The following is a 16658-nucleotide window of genomic DNA, read 5'->3' on the forward strand; positions in this document are numbered from 1 at the left end:
AAAGTAAAGTTAACCTCAGTATTGGTCCAAGTCTGTGTGTCAAAAACTATATATTTAGGTGTGTGTAAAATTACTTTCAGTCCAAACAGGCTCTTGTTCACACACTGGCAACTGTAACAGAGGAAAAACCAGCTCACCTTATTTGAAATTCTAAAAAATTCTCAAGCATAAGACGCAACAAAGGAAATTATTTCTGCTGTGACTCCAATTCATTTGCATTTTGAGTCTGCTTTAAATGCACCATATGGAGCTGACTTGAAATGGATGCATATTTGTCCTGAAGCCACACAACTGCCTGTGTCTGATTGGCCTTGAATAACAACAACAATAGGGCTTAAATGTCAGGAGCTGTATGTTTCACGTGTGAGCAGCTTCACTCCCTCGAGGGTCTTTTCCTTCTTTTCTTTCTTTTCGTCCGATTTCAATCAAAAGCAAACTCTGAACGGGACTGAGTTCAGGCCTTTTCTGAACACGTGACTGGTTACAAGTTACCAGAGATGTTTTCGTAGTAATGATAGCTTGTCTTCCCAGTGATCACTGCAATTACAGCTTGATTTGTGGAGCTTACATAATGCTGCTGACAGATTCCGATGAAACGCACGTCACAGCATGCCAGATATTTGGCAGAGAAACACGAAGAGCAACACCTTCCACCTTGGTTCCCACCTTCCTTTCCTGTGATCAAAGGAATAAGACTGTTTTGCATTTTGCAACTTTAGCATCTTTTTTTTTTTTAAGGGGAGGGGTTGTGGAGTGTTAAGGGCGGACGGAATCTACAGAATGCGACCTACCACATGTTGCCAGTAGCTGGAACTGCTGAGCACCAGAAGAGCTCCGCGCGCCGAGAGCGCACGACAACTTGGAGAAACCGCTCCTCTAATATCTAAGAGCGTTTTTTTCTAATGGATATATGAAAATGTAGCTATATCTCATCTCATCTCGCTCTCTCTTTTTAATTTTTTTTCTTGAATGAGCATGACTGTTACTCTTTCTGTGACTGATTTGACTTAAGCCATTTTTGAGAAAGCGAAATGGAAACGTTTACCATCCATGATGTGCTAATAAATTCCACCGATCTGAACAAGATTTTGTGCAATTTTGGGATCAAGAATGTCTCCGAGTGTGAGCGCGAAGAAAAGTTGTCTCCCGAGGCTAAAGGTAAAGTGGCTTTATCTGTTTTTTGTCAGAACCAAATGTAGACCGATGTGTTCTTTTCACATGTCTGGTATGAAAAAAGAAAAGAAAAGAAAGAAATATATCATTTTTACACGAGCTTGTGTCAAATGAGCGACCGCTTTGGGCATTTTCCTTGCGTCAGTGCGCATTACGCGTATGGCTCAGGTCCTCCATGAGGCTAATGTAGTCAGTGCCCACTGGTTCTGCACGGTGAAGTGGACAGAAATGCATTTATGCACTTTGTGGACACAAAATAGAAAGCAAAATGTAATCATTTTAGTATGTTTTTGAGAATAAAACCCACAGAGGCAACATAGCCTAGGGTGATATAGCAAGAGGTTAAAGAAAAAAACTAAAAAAAAAACGGGCGCAACCTACAAAAAACCGGTGAGTTGTACACGAGTCACTGTTCTATGAATATTAGAGTGATGCTTGCTGAAGGGACGTAAATAAATTAGAAAATTTAGACATGCTCTGCGTGAGAGAAACAGAGATGGTGGGAGTGAGTCAGAGGAGCTCATAGGTAGGCTCCAAAATAATTTGAATTACTTTTATATTTGTCTGTGCATCTGTGTGTCCCCCTCTCTTTCAGATATCAACCAGACAGTCCGGATTGTCCTTTACAGTCTCATCTTCCTCCTCAGTGTCCTGGGCAACAGTCTCATCATTGCTGTCTTAGTGAGAAACCGACGCATGAGGACGGTTACCAACCTGTTCCTGCTATCCCTGTCCATCAGTGACCTTATGGTCTCCCTGGTGTGCATTCCCTTCACTCTCATCCCCAACCTCATGAGGGATTTCATCTTCGGCATCGGCATATGCAAGCTGGTCATGTACTTCATGGGTATGTGGATATGCTGTACAGAAAGTTTTAGAACAATTGATATATCTTGATCGTGGCCTAATTTAATTTAGTAACATAAAATTTAAGATTTTCACGCCAAAAAATGAATATAGTTGTAATACTGAAAAAAGAAAGAAAAAAGAAAATGCTTTTCTATAACACATATACCTGCACAGCACAAAATTTGCAGCTTAATCTTTAAATTGCAGCAGATCTTTGAGTTTATTGGCAGGAAACTTGGCATCAACTAGAGAAATGTCAGAGTAAATAATTGAAAAGATTACAAAACTCCTTCCAGAAGATAATTCTACACCAGGGGGTGGTAAAAAGATGTTTGTTGTTCCCAGCTGTATCTAAAAGTTGGCAAAAGTACAAAAAAAATATAGGAGGGTTGTGAAAAGGTAACAAACCGGTTGATCAAGAAATATAAAAAAAAAAAAAAAATTTAAAAAAGGAAAGCAACATGTCTGGAAATAGAAAATGCACCATAATTACTTTATAGCATAAATAAATAGGAATAATGAACGTTTGAGCTGAAGAAAAAAGATTTATATTCAGAGTTAAACAGAGAAAACAAGATTGGCAATACAGTACGTGTTGAAGGAGATGATGCTGAGAACTGCTTGTCCAACTGATCATATAAAAAGTGACTGCCTGAGAATAAAACTAAATTGTGGATTATGTGGGGTTGATATCAAATAAAGGATCTAAAATTTTGGAAACTTTTGTCATTCTATCCATCAAAACAGTGTTTGATGATGCTGAGGATGATAATACATCTTTAGAAGAAGAAAAAGTGTTGACATGTTTCTCTGGGGAAGATGTAATCAACCCATTAACATGATCACAGTCTGGATCTCAGTCCGCTGGCAAGACTCCTGGTGGCAATTAGAAAAAATTGTCCATGACAAGATGTTCGCCTCTATGAAGGAAAGTTGGAGTCTGACTGATAAGGAAATTTGTTTTTGATTCATGAAATCGACACGTTAGAACATTAAAACTGACAAAGGAGGACAAGGAAAGTATTAACAGTGATTTATTTGGGTTCGTGATTCCACAGATTTTTTTCCTTAAGAAAGTTAGAAATGATCAGCTTAAAGTAAAGTTTTTACTTTGTTTTGTTTCTTTTTTTTGTTATTTGATTGTGTTTGTAATTGCCATGTACATGTTGGAGGCAGGATAATTGAAGACATTCGAGGCTCTTCTGTACAAGGTTCATTTGTCTGAATGTTCAAATGCAGCTGAAGATTTAATGAGCTTGAGCTAAAACAGTCCTGGTCAATGGAGATTTGTGAGAGTAGATCAAGACATGTTTGTAGCACACATGGTTTTTTTTTTGTTTTTTTTTGTTTTTTTTCTCCCCCAACCACTGATTTGCTTAATTTTAACTCTAGGTTCTTGTTTCCTGATCTACGTAGGTCACATTCATGCCTCAAGAAGGAAGAATGCCACTAGATATGGTTAAAAGAACCAGAAGGAAGTTTGGGTCGCTAAGAGCTTCCACCAGTTTAGTTTCCTGGTCCTCCTGTGTTTAAAAAGAAAAAAAAAATGATGAAGATTTAGTCAGAAGTTTAAGGTTTTTCTCTCCTTACCTTAAATCTGGGTTCAAATACAAGCAAGCAAGAATGTTTAGGCCAAATCATGGTCAAGTAACTTGTACATTCTCAGGGACTGAGATTTTCAAATAATTAATTCAACGTTTTGAAGCCTTAATCCAGCCAGACTGGCGACCTGTCCGGGTGCTAATTTCTGAAATGGAATAAGCATTATTGACATGGATAGGTGGATGCATAATCCCCACAGAGACAAGTTTATATTTTCTATATCTTGAAAATACATTTAGAAGGAATGTTTAAAAACACTCTGAAAGGTGGTCACCAGCAAGGGCACAGCCAGAGGGGTGGCCTAGGGGACACAGACCATCCCTGAAATCCGATTAACCCTTCAGGTGCCACCCTAAGAAAAGACTAATTCTAGCAAACCTTTACCAGGGTAAACCTCAGATGCTCAAGAATGCAGCATGTAAAGAACTTCTATATATTCTACATCAGCACGACCATGTTTTTTTTGCAGCATTCATGTTGCATCATCTGGGTGATAATATTTGCCTCTCCAGACTGCACGAAAGTACGAAAACCACCAGATGTGATGGCTGCAAAATTAAACAGCCCATAATGCTGAAGAAACACAGATAAAACTTTTGATTTGGCTCAAATCAAGTTAGTTATCAATGAAGTATAAAGTCCCATTTCCACAAATATGCATTTTTTTACGTTTTCTCAGGCAAAAATTGGAAAGGGTACCAGAATATCCATCCTGAATAATTCCACTTTTTTTAAAACTCTTCCAACTCAAAAGGGTGGAGCTTGACACAATGCAATCAGGTGATTGTTCAAAAGAGTCATCACTTCCTGTTCAACTTGGCAATAAGAACAAATAAGAACCAGCACAATGTTTAAATATACTGTGGATTTTCTTTTAAAGCCACAAAACAAGAAGAATGCAAACTGCTTGACGTCTGCCATTCTCATCCTTTGTTTTTGTGTTGCCTTCTTCTTCGTTATGATTTAAGTAAGGCATTGTGATGCTATGAGATCACACTATTTTGTAGTTTAAGCATCTATTGCTATTCGGCCGAACAGGGTTTACCGAACCAAACCGTCCTGTACTGACCTGGACCCACTGGTGGAAGGGTTACTGCTACAGTGAATAAAATTATTGGCTGTTTTCTTGTACAAATTCAACTTTAATTTGTACATCAGATGAGCACTTGAGTTTTAATAGACAGTTCATCATTTCCTGAAATCTAGACCCTTTTTTAAAAAGGTCTTATTTACATGTGCCACCATTTTCCTGGGTGTGGCCCCCACCCATCAATTTTCTAGACCCAGCCCTGTTCACCAGTAGCCGATACATTGATGGTTCTGAACACCATATTGATATGGCCTTTCAAGCTGCTGCACTTTGAAGAGATGTGATGCACTAAAGCTGCAAGCTGGTGCATGATCTCCCAATAATGTTGTTTTATTTCTATGTGAAATATTTTGCCCTGAACCTGAATTCCTGGTGTGAATTGTGGATTAGAGAACTTAGACAATAGTATGCAGCAAAGACTGTAAAGTCATGTCAAGGTAACATATGATTTGTGATGTTAGACTCAAATAAATACAGAGGATGCAACAATCTCTATTGAAAACTACAGTCATTCAATCTGACAGCAACATTTTTTCATATTTACTTTCAGATAATTGAATTGTCTGCTTCAAAGCTGTGTCTTAACTCTGAATGAGTCTGTCCTCGTGATGAGGTCCGCCTGGCTTGTTTGCACTCGAATACACCAGCAAAACCTGCATAATAAAAGTCAAACATCGATTAAAAAAAGGAAATCAAGTGTAAAAGTTAATTCAGTGATTTGCCCACATCTGGATGAAGACTGGGTTTTTCCACAGCCCTCCTAATCAACCTCCTAAAATAGACTTTGTTGCTTTTGAAAACTGGAAACATGTAGATTTTTTTTCCCCCTAAGACTATGTACACTCAGAAAAAAGAAGAAAAATTCGAGCACATGAATAAAGAAATAATCTTACATGAGTGTTTCACAAATTGAATTTCACAAAATGTATCCTCACAGATCTCTGTTGCATTTTTATGTCTTGAAAGCAAAGTGGTTGAGGTGAAAACCACAGCAGTGACGGGCTTTCCTGATTGACTTATGGCATAAGAAAAATCTTTTTTTGACTGTTATTAAATCCATTCGACTCCCTCTCATTCAGCAAGAAGCAAAGTCACTTTTCCCTCTAAGCTGGGATGGTTCTTGTGTTGCCTACAGACACAGCGAAGGAGTCCCTCTAATTGAAAGACAAGCACGATATCACAGACATTTTGACCTGAAATAGGACAAACACAGGAGCATTAGTGAGGGCACTTAGAGGAAATTCTGCTTTTATGAACGTTCTAAAAATTAACGAGTGTGCACAGGTGCAGAAGGGGAATGCACTGTAGATTACACTAATATTTGTGGCAAAGCAGACACATACTTTGTTTTTAACCAAAGTCTGGTCGAGTTTCCTCTCTTGACATGTTTTTAAAGATAAATAATACAGATGTAGATAACAGAGCACGTCTTCATAAAGCCTCTCTTTAAATTCAGCTTTCGTAGTGTTAGTTTCGTGTTAGTTTCGTAGATGCTTGCCTCATTGCAGAGTGACCGGTCCAGACATATGAAGGGTACACAAATGTCCACACAGAGCCTGTCTTCAGCAAGAGTAAAAAATATCCCTTTTCCTTTCAAACCGCAAATAGGATTACTTACTAATTTATAATCCAAATGGCTTTTCATGATATTTCCAAAGTATTTTATAATCCTCCAGGAGCGGAAAGCAGAGGTAACGGCAGAAAAAGATTCAGTCATTTCAACAGAAAAGAGAAAGAGCCTTTTATTATTATTATTATTATTATTATTTCTTATTAGAATCTATTACAAAGTTTTTTAAATCATTAGCAGACACAGATAATTGTTCAATCCAATACAGCCTTATTTTTCTGCCACCACTTTATAACAAAGTCTCAAGGTGCTTTGACAGACAGTCCAGGGAAACCTCCAGAAGAGCCAGATTCAGGAAAGGTGGACCGAGTTAACTGGTTGGGGGTGAAGAGGACAGGGCAATGTGGTCAACAGCACCATAACTCTAAGCCAGGGATACCTGCTGAGAAAGAAAAAAAACACAACATAATGATAATAATAATTTAATGTTTAGATATGGGTAAAAAGAGTTAAGACAGAAAAATGGAGGAAAGTACTCAGTGCATCATGGGACAAACGTCCCCCAGAAGTGTAAGCAGTAAAACCAAAAGGATGGCTAAGGGTCACCCAAGCCAGTTATCAGGGGCCTAACTATAAGATTTATAAACATGGAAAGATTTTAGACTAATCTTAAAAGTAGATTTGGTGTCTGCTTCCAAAACTGGGATCTGGTTCCATAAAAGAGGGGCCTGATAACTTCTGGGTCCCATTCTACTTATGGAAACCTTAAGATACAAAAGCCATGAAAAGCTTTATATGTGACCAATGGAATAGCATATTGTTCCATTACTAAAAATTAAACACCAAATAATAAAACGTGTGCATGTTTTCTCTTCATTAATTACCAACACATATTTAGATCTGTTTTCTATGCCATTTCCTTTCATTGTTCCATTTATTGTCAGTCAGGGGATTGAAATCTTCCATACAGGCAGCTTGAAACGAGATGAGTCAGTGTGTTCAGGGATGTGAATGAGGTCCCATCATTTTTATTGTCATGTTATTCTGGTAAATTCTCCAACCTGTGTTTCCTTGTACTTCTCAAAAAGACTCTGTTGGGACATTTGCAACAAGGTGAAATCATTACAGCTGACGCATTGAATACCAATATTTCATTGTCATCCAATTACCTGCTTGGAAATCTGATTTTAATTTCCTGTCCTCACTTCCTGTTGCCCCATTTAGCAGTACATGGAGATCAGAGCACTGTCTTCAGGGACTGCCTCCTCATTTGTCCTTGTGTTTGTCTGTTTATGTCACTCTCCGTCATGCACAGAAATCATTTCAGTGTATTTATAGATCTTCTTGTTATTGTTACGGAGTATGTTAACAGTGATCAGACGGGGCCAGTATGTGCTCTGTTGTTGCTCACTCGTTAAATTTAATGTGACAAAAGATTATTGTGCCAAATCATCAAAAACATTACACTGGATATGTTTTAAGGATGCCTGAGAGTAAATAAAGATTAATAAAATAGTATTAATACCACTTTTTTGTCTTTCCGTTTAACATTAAGCTACAGAAGTGGAAACGGTTAGCTTAGCATAACTTAAAAGTTAGCCAGGCACTGTTCAAAGGTTAAGATGAACAGATTAGCACATGTTTCACTAGCTAACATTTGATACCTTATCTGTCAGTTTTGTACAATCAAAAGTGAATCAAAAGTGTTTAAATTTCAGCTTTTATTTTTTATTGAAGATGAGAAATTATTTAATCTAACTGTTCATTAAAATAATTGAACATTGTCTATATACAGTGTTTATTAATTAACATAACGGCTGTTCTGTGGTATTTTTTCATAGTTAAATATATACTTGTTTTTTCCCAGTTTCCCCAACTCTTTTTGCCAAGCTAATTCCCAGTTAGCAAAGAATGTTTGTACCAAACATGACCCAAATCTGCATTTTCATTTGGTTTCTGGGCCATACTTAGTCCTCCCAACACCCATGTCAGTACAGAGCTATGAAATTTGGGCAACATCAGGCTAATACAGCCCATGCCATAACCCAGCCTTTAACCTGGCCCAGGTTATGCTTGTACTGTACATTTCCTAATTAAAGCATAAATGCGGAAATTAGCCCAATTATGTCTTTAGCCTTGGTTATAATCTGGCTGTAGCATCATACAGACATGACAGTAGATCTAAAGCTCAGCAAAACATTAAATATACTTGTTTACAACTTGAAAAATATTAACTGTTATTCTATAAATTAATAATTAGCTACTGTTAATTTGTTTTGTGCACTGTTATGCAATCATTTATTTTTACCCTCTACATAATGTGTCTATACAGGCCACAGTATTTGGAAGCATTGAAGTATTTATAGAATTTGAACAGCTATTTTGTGGCTGCCACTCAGATACTTGTTGGTCATTTCACAGAGCTAGGAACCTTCCTAAGTAAGGAAAAAAAATATCCAGACCCAAAAATGTCAAGTACTGTCAAGCAGGATAATCCGCATCACATTTACAGTAATATAAGCCTGTATGCATCTTTTCTTTTCTTTTCTTTTCTTTTCTTTTCTTTTCTTTTCTTTTCCTAGATATTGTCATAAAAAGTTACTAGGTTTTGAGCATCCCATGTTAAGATGTGACTTTAAAAAACAGAAAAAAGAAATAGGCTTCTAGGGCTCAGCCAATAGGAGCTCAATACTGACAATTATCCATTTAAGGTTTTCTACTCTGTGCAGGCGTCTCAGTAAGTGTGTCTACCTTCAACCTGGTGGCCATCTCCCTGGAGCGCTACAGTGCCATCTGTAATCCGTTGACTTCCAGGGCATGGCAGACCAAATCCCATGCTGCCAAGGTCATCACCGCCACCTGGGTAGCATCCTTTGTACTGATGCTCCCCTACCCCATTTTTAGCACTCTGAAGTCCTTCACCCGCCTCAACAACAGCACCGGACACATGTGCCGCCTGGTGTGGCCAAATGACGTCATCCAACAGTCCTGGTGTGCATGATCTTTTATATTTGATTAAAATGATTTTTCTCAGTCTGGTGGTGCAGATGTAGGACAGCCATTGAGGAGAATCTGGCAATACACAGATCTGACCCTTAGATGTAAAAACACACAATCTCAGTTGTTATTTGCTTAATTTATCAAGTCCACCATTTTAAAGATAAAAACAAGTTTAGCAAAATATTGTGTCCAACAATTCACAGCCAGGTGATTGGATGTAGTGTTTCTTTTAAGAACCTCGAATAAATGCTTATTTTAATTAATTTATTCCTTCAAAAATGTCCGAAAAACTGTAGGTATGTGTCTCTGCTGTTGCTGCTCTTTCTGATCCCTGGCATCGTGATGATGACAGCCTATGGACTCATCTCCTTGGAGCTCTACCGTGGTATCAAATTTGAGCTGTCCAACAGGAAATCTAGCAGAGGTATGAAAACTATAGATGGAGGCAGTGACAATTTTTGTACTTTCTTAGTACAAGTCAACACAATATTGCTCACATATATGGTAAATGTGTATCAAGTTGGAACTATTTATAGCTGCAGAGTAATACACATATTGAAACAAGTGACATTACAGTACCTTCTTTTTATGTTCTCATCCGCAACAGACAGACAATCCAGCACTGGCAGCATCAAGCCAGGCGACAGTGATGGCTGCTATCTACAGCCATCTAAAAGGAAGAGCTTGACAGCGACAAGCAGCACTGCCAGCTCCAGCAGCAACCCCACAGTGGGGCGAGTGTGTGGCAACAGCTCCACATCCAACCTGATGGCCAAGAAGCGTGTGATCCGCATGCTCCTGGTCATCGTCTTCCTCTTTTTCCTGTGCTGGACTCCCATCTTCGTGGTGAACGCTTGGCAGGCTTTTGACCGGCGCTCAGCCTATCGTCTCACCGGCGCTCCCATCTCCTTCATCCACCTGTTGTCCTACACATCAGCTTGCGTCAACCCCATCATTTACTGCTTCATGAACAAGCGCTTCCGCCAAGGCATGTTATCCACTTTCACTTGCTGCAGCTGTTTCAGGAGGATCAACAGAAGGAGCAGTGGCTCAGGGAGGTCAGTTGGAAGCAGAATCACTAAAGTGGAAGCAGGAAGCTTGAGATCAGGGCCAAAAACCCAAGAGCAGAATGGTCATACTTCTCCAAGTGGAGCCAGCACACGCTTCACCTACAGTAGCATCCGTGCATCTGCCTGGAGTGAGCTGACGTAACATGGACTGATATGTCTGCATGTAGGAGAGCTGGCCATTTTACAGACACATGAAGGGAATCCATGGCGTGTTATACAGCCCTCACAGTGCTTATAGGAACTCGTTTATGAGCAGCTATGTTGCTTTAACTAAGTGTGTCATGACTGTGGAGCGATACTGTTGTACATTTAGTGCTCTCACATCAAACACGTCCAAACTTTCTATGTATAGACTACTAAGTGATGTCTTATACTGTACAACTTGAGGAACCAAAAGTCTGACATGAAGTGTTTTAAAGCAGCAAACCACTTTTTATATAATTTTCCATTTACTCCCTTTTCATAGATTTCATACCACATTGCAGTTAAGAATAAATTATACAACCACCAGGTAATACAACAGCTAACACAATTTTAAAAATACAATTATTTATATATATAAAAAAAGAATATAGTTTCTAACTTATTATCTAATATAAAGGTAACACCAGAGTTTAAAACTTCATAACTCACTTTGCTACATCTCTTTGTCTGCCTATGATATTCTGACTGTAAGCCTTGGAAGTTTTGTGCTTAATTAATGTTTTCCTTAAATATTAATGCGTTTTAATGGACCCTTGTCATAAAAAAAGAAATGAAAAAGGAAAAAAAATACAGTCTACATGAAGGAACAAGGCTAGCTGATTAGCAATACATCTTTTCCCTAGCCTTCCAGTCATATCCAATGACAATATTATGAGACAGCTGAGCCTTTTTCTGTCTTTGTTTTTATATATTTAACTATATTACTCCAACTGTTGTGTGATAATGCAGCATAAAGCAGCTATTTACTCCCCACAGAAATGAATGCTAACAGAAGTCTTGAGAGTGGCTAGCTTAGCGATTAGCAAGATAAGCAAATGAGAATTGAAGAGCTAGCTGGTCTAACCACCAAACAAATCAGTTTGAAGTGCTCTCAACACCTGTAAATAAAACTAATTGATACCTTACAACTTGTTTTTATCTTAACCAACTTTGACAAAAGAAGTCTATTTTCCCTACTTTCCCACCTATTCATCAGTGAGCTACTAATGGGTTGAAAAACTTTGAACATATCGCTTACATTTGTGTATATAGTTGAACCCTCCTTTGACAAATAGTCCTTGCCCTTGACCCCTTCTGTGTGTGTACCTGAGGCACTTTGAAGCTGGAGGGGCCTTATCAAATTGTGGGATACTGAACACCTGCTTCTTCTCTTCAGAGTGAATTCCCGCCATCACCCACGTGATTTCTCGGATTCTTCCTGTGAACTGTAGCAGCATTGATGTAGCAACTCTTTCCCGTTTTCTTTGTTCTATGTTTCTATTCTAACTTTAATGTTGTTCTGTAAAAAACATGTTCTGGTATGTGGTGATATTCTGTGCCCATTTTAGGCACATAACTGAATGTATAAACCCAATCCCAGTGGATTTACAGGCCTGTAAAGTACATTTGAGTGTTGGTCTGGGAAAGGTAGGCTATTGTATTCTCTATGACCCATCAGCTCATGGTTGGCTCTCGGTCAAGCTCATAAAGACCATGAGTGGCCAGTGTGCAGACCCAGGGCGGAATAACTCAGTGCTTTTAACAGCTTTCATTAAAAGTGCATCCAAAAAGGATGGAGAGACTGTAGTTGGGCTTCTCTGCTGATGCAGACATCCCCACCCGCCTTCACCCTGCAGCCACTGGGAGAGCAGAAAGGAATATGCTTTATGTAAGAAAAGAGTCTGGGTCATTCGTTTGTACTTTTCCAGCTGCGACTACATGTACTCACTTAAGCTTCAATTAAAAAAATAAAAATAAAAATCACTGAGATTTTATATCACTTTTTTATTTTTCATTTTTATACCAATATTGCAAGTTTTTTTTCCATGTTTTTGCTTTTTTTTCTTCTTCTTTTAATGACATACAGTTTTGAGCATGATCTGGAGCTGCAATATGTACAAAAACAAACTTAACATGTTATCAAAAAAAAAACAAAAAAAAAAAAACGTCCCCTTTGTTTTGACATTATTGCTAAATGTTACAAACGGCACAGGTTTCTACCATCAGCAACCCTTTGAGCACTGAGTATACTACCACAATGACACCTCTGTTTACCATTTACTAGAATAATACACAGATACAGTGAGATAAGTTAAAGATAGTGGAAGGACGTGAAGAAGAGAAATAGAGTGGAGATGAGAACAAAAGAAAAAGTTGTTCAACTGTAGCAAAGCTAAGCATTAACAGAATGTTATAAAAAAAAGGGGGGGGGGGTGCGTAGTCTTAATGTACATAGAAAAACATGAGCAATGAAAGATGAAATGTGTGAGAAAATAGAAAGGTTAGCGCTCTGCAGTGCAAACAGCCAAATAGTCTTAAGGAGAAGTAAGGCTGAGTGCGACAGAAGAGCTCCACACTCTTATTTTTTTTTTTTTTAACATTTGTTTAAAGCTGCCTCTCACTCGGCCCCGTTTTGTTTTAGCAGTGCATGAAAACTACATTATAAAAGACATTTGGCATATTAGAGGATACATACATTGTTCAGAGCTCATAAAAACACATACACAACAGCTGCTTTTTGGAGGTGTAAAAACAAAGAAACATGACCAGACACAGAGGAAAAGGCGAATGTTTATGAAATGATTTTTTTTTTTTGTTCTCTCTGAAAGCTTCGTCGCTGGGTTAACATTAATCCAATGTGCAGTGTAGGAAGGCCTGTAACTTTTTTTTAAGCTCATCCCCCCCTTCATGTCTTCTTGTACCCCTCCTGATTCCTTAAATCTGCACGTTCTAAGAGGTGGGGAGGAAGAAGAAAGAAAAAAACTAAATTATAAAACCAGCTCCGATTGTCCAAGCGACACATTTGGGACATGCATGCATCGCCGCTTTTATGAACTTTGAGTGAATGTGACAACAGCTGCTCTGTTTGGACTCGCAGGAGATGACGAAGAGCCAGGGGTGGTTAGCTTAAAAGAGGCGACATGTAAACAAAAATTCCCAAAAATATCCAAACTTGACAGGAAGGAGAAGGCGGCGAGAGAGCAGGTGACACTAATGCAGAGGCTCTGCTTAAAAACTCGCAGATTTTAAAAGACGTATAGAAAAAGATTCACGTTAAAAATCTACAGTTGTGATTTGACCTTCGTCCTGCAGAGTAAAGGGTTCAGGCTGACCTGCGGGGTGTGAAGAGGCGCCACTACTCGGGTTTTGATGCTACACTGGTGCAGCAGCACCTTTAAGTCCAAGCCAACATAGGCAGCATGGGCAATAATGCACTTTTATCTTCTTTTTTTCTCTTTTTGGACATAAGACAGGGGAGACTCTGTACCAATAATTTAAAAAATATCAATATTACAATATAAAATATTTAACATTAATGACAAAACAGGTGGGCAAAGGATGGCAAAAATGAGGGCATAACTTAAATCTTTCATTTTTTACATTTGATGGGGCTGCGAATCCTTTTCTGTTCCTATTCCAAGGTGTAACAAAATGCTGAAACACTTCATCAAGCAGACATTCAAGTTACAGTATTGTTATTTATCCCCCCCCAGTGTGTATACAGTTGTACTGTAAAATCACAAGTATTGCCTTTGAATGAATATTTCCCCACAGTTAGCAGACATCTGGATCCCGATGGAAGACGGAAAAAAACCCAATACTTTTTTTTTTCTTGGAGTTGGAACACTTTGAAATGGAGCGAGTCTGACTCTATTTTCCATCACAGCGACAATATATGAAAGACACACACAACACATATGCATTGGCTGGCTGGTGAACTAGTGCTCAGGCTGACCCAAAAAGAAAAGAAGAAAAAAAAAAAAAAAAAAAAGGGAGAAGATGAAAATGACCTGTACAATATTGCTGTAATGTTTGGAAATGCACATATTCAATCAATAACACACATTTAAAAGGCCTTTATGCTCCCACAGGAGACGCAGTCGCCATGAACGTGTATAAGTGCAACTAGTCAGACAGTGAGTTCACATGTATACACGCTTGTTCTGCAGAGTCAAACCACAGGATATCTGAAAGAAAACAAGGCTGAACGGAGCTTACAGCGCTCGTGACACATTGTACCAACAGTAAAAAGGGTGCCGAGCACCACACGAGTTAAAAAAAAAAAAAATAAAATAAACAGGGGTTTGTACTTGTACTCCAAGAACGAAGGCTGGGAGACCCTTCGGAAGGCTGCTTTGCGTGAAAAGGTGGTCTTAAGAGTCGCAGCAATGAGCTCAAGACAGCAGAGCTCCTGTGATAAGAAGCGAGGCATCAGCTTGCTTTTGTGCTATGCACAGGTTCTTCCAACATGAGTAAACAGCAGATAGGAAAAAAAGTGTTTTTTCTTTTTTCTTTTTTTATGCAATTGAAGTTATCAGTAAGGCCACATCTTTTCTTAAATGTTTTGTTTTTTGGAAAACCATCAGATATAAATGCCACCAGAACTAGAGCACACACTGGAAGACACCTCGCTAGGTGCGGTTTGATGGAAGTTTCACAACATGGTTTGATAAGTTAGCAGTGAGCAACAGATAAAGAGGACATTAGATATGTGACCGGTCTAACTGTGTACACAGTAAGAATATACAGTACTAAGGCTATCCGTTTAAGTCAATGACTACGCTTATTACATGAATCTGAAAACAGCAAACAGACTTGTTTTTGTAACCATGAAAGACTATTTAAGTTGTTGTCATGATTCTGCAAATGTTTCTAGGGCTCCATGTGAGATGTACTGACGTGTATACTTTCCAGGAGACGTAGAGCACATTAAGTATTGCAGGCAAGGCAGAGGCGTTGCTTAAAGCTTTTCTCTTTAAAGACTTCATAAAACCAATGATAAAAAATAGGCCCTCTGAGGTTTTTCCCCAATTAAAAAAAAAACAAAAAAACAAAAAAGAAAACTTTGCTTATGCAAATACCCAACCCAAACTTCAGATTTCCCCCCAAAAGAAGACACAAGAGTATCAAAACAAAAATTCAATCCACAGACTGAAAAGCAGGCGTTTTTGTAGTAAGGTCAAAACATACAGGTTGGGATTTTGGACCTCAAACGGGGGGGAAAAAAAAAAAAAAGCCCAAGCTCAGAGGAAGAATAGAAACTATTTGGTAACAAAAGTGTACTATATGTTTAATACAAAAAAGGTATGGAGAAAAATGTACCTTTACTAAAGCTTATACAAGATCCTTGGTCCATAAAAACTATGTTATCGTCACGTTTTATGTGTGTCCCTCTGCATCCTTGCGCTCCCTTCAACAACAATACATCCAGTCCCCGTAAGGTTTCTGCAACTTAATGCAAGATAACAAACAAAAGGAATACAAACAAAACAAGTGGATGAAGGGTTCAGGGAAGCAGGGCAGAGCTAAAATATATTTTCATTTTGAGACCTTTTTCCTCTTTTGGCCACGGTGGATGTATTGTTGTTGTGGTTTCTCACAGCTGAAGGAAGGTGCTGGTGCTCTGAGCCTGCAGGAACTTCACTCATTCCAAACACCAGGACTGGAAAGGCAGGTCCCTAAAGTAACCACAGGAGAGGGTGGGGGTGTTAAGGAGCTGCTTTTTTCCCTGTTGGTTGACATGTTTTATGATGTCACTCCTTTAGTTGTCCCCTGCGTTTGCTCCTTTGTCCTGCCGGGTTTTTTTTTTTTTTTTTTTCCATCTCAGCTTCTTTGTATTCAAAAGTAAAACGCAGCACTTTAGCGTGAGTCAGTTCGGTTTATTTCCTATAGTCTTTATATACCTTATGGTATACTTGCTCTCAAGGCATACTGTAAAGAGTGGGCCCCCTCCCTTGTGTGCGTTAGGACACCACAGCCGCGGCAGTGGAGGATGAGGATGTGACTCCTCCGGTGGAGGTGCTGTTGGGGCCGTAGACGCCGGAGCCGGCCTCCTGGCTGCTGTTGCTGAGCAGAGTGGAGTTTCCGGCCCTCAGGATGGCGCCGGCGGCGCTGCAGTGAGGCCTCGGTCCGGGCTCCGGCGTGTAGGTGAAGGTCAGTGTGGTGGAGTAGATGATACCGTCGTTCCTCACCAGCGTGACGGGCACCTGGACGGGCTGCCGCACCCAGCGCCAGCCCTCGCGGAAGGCGGAGATGTCGGGCACCACGCAGAGCATGCTCTCTGCACACCTGCATCACGTCGGTGGAAAAGAGACGACACAGGTTAGTTCCTCAACGTTCA

The 16658-nt window shown here is 39.2% G+C and overlaps 2 protein-coding genes across 3 annotated transcripts in view; one reads left to right on the top strand and one right to left on the bottom strand.

The window, feature by feature from the left end:
- The first annotated feature begins 831 nt into the window (after positions 1-831).
- On the top strand, positions 832-11056 carry cckar (cholecystokinin A receptor). The gene is made up of 5 exons (XM_041985769.1): positions 832-1158; positions 1769-2020; positions 9014-9275; positions 9581-9708; positions 9892-11056. Exons 1-5 carry the CDS (start codon positions 1032-1034, stop codon positions 10494-10496), a joined length of 1374 nt encoding a protein of 457 aa, XP_041841703.1. The 5' UTR covers positions 832-1031; the 3' UTR covers positions 10497-11056.
- A 1434-nt stretch (positions 11057-12490) lies between these two features.
- rbpjb (recombination signal binding protein for immunoglobulin kappa J region b) overlaps positions 12491-16658 on the bottom strand; it is a 47151-nt gene continuing 42983 nt past the window's right edge. For both annotated transcript variants that reach the window (XM_041985767.1, XM_041985768.1), the window contains one exon: positions 12491-16606. In XM_041985767.1, the coding sequence (XP_041841701.1) occupies positions 16282-16606 (325 nt within the window). In that variant the 3' untranslated portion in view covers positions 12491-16281. The remainder of the gene's footprint in view (positions 16607-16658) is intronic.

This window comes from Melanotaenia boesemani, chromosome 5 (assembly GCF_017639745.1).
Source record: "Melanotaenia boesemani isolate fMelBoe1 chromosome 5, fMelBoe1.pri, whole genome shotgun sequence".
Classification (NCBI taxonomy): domain Eukaryota; kingdom Metazoa; phylum Chordata; class Actinopteri; order Atheriniformes; family Melanotaeniidae; genus Melanotaenia; species Melanotaenia boesemani.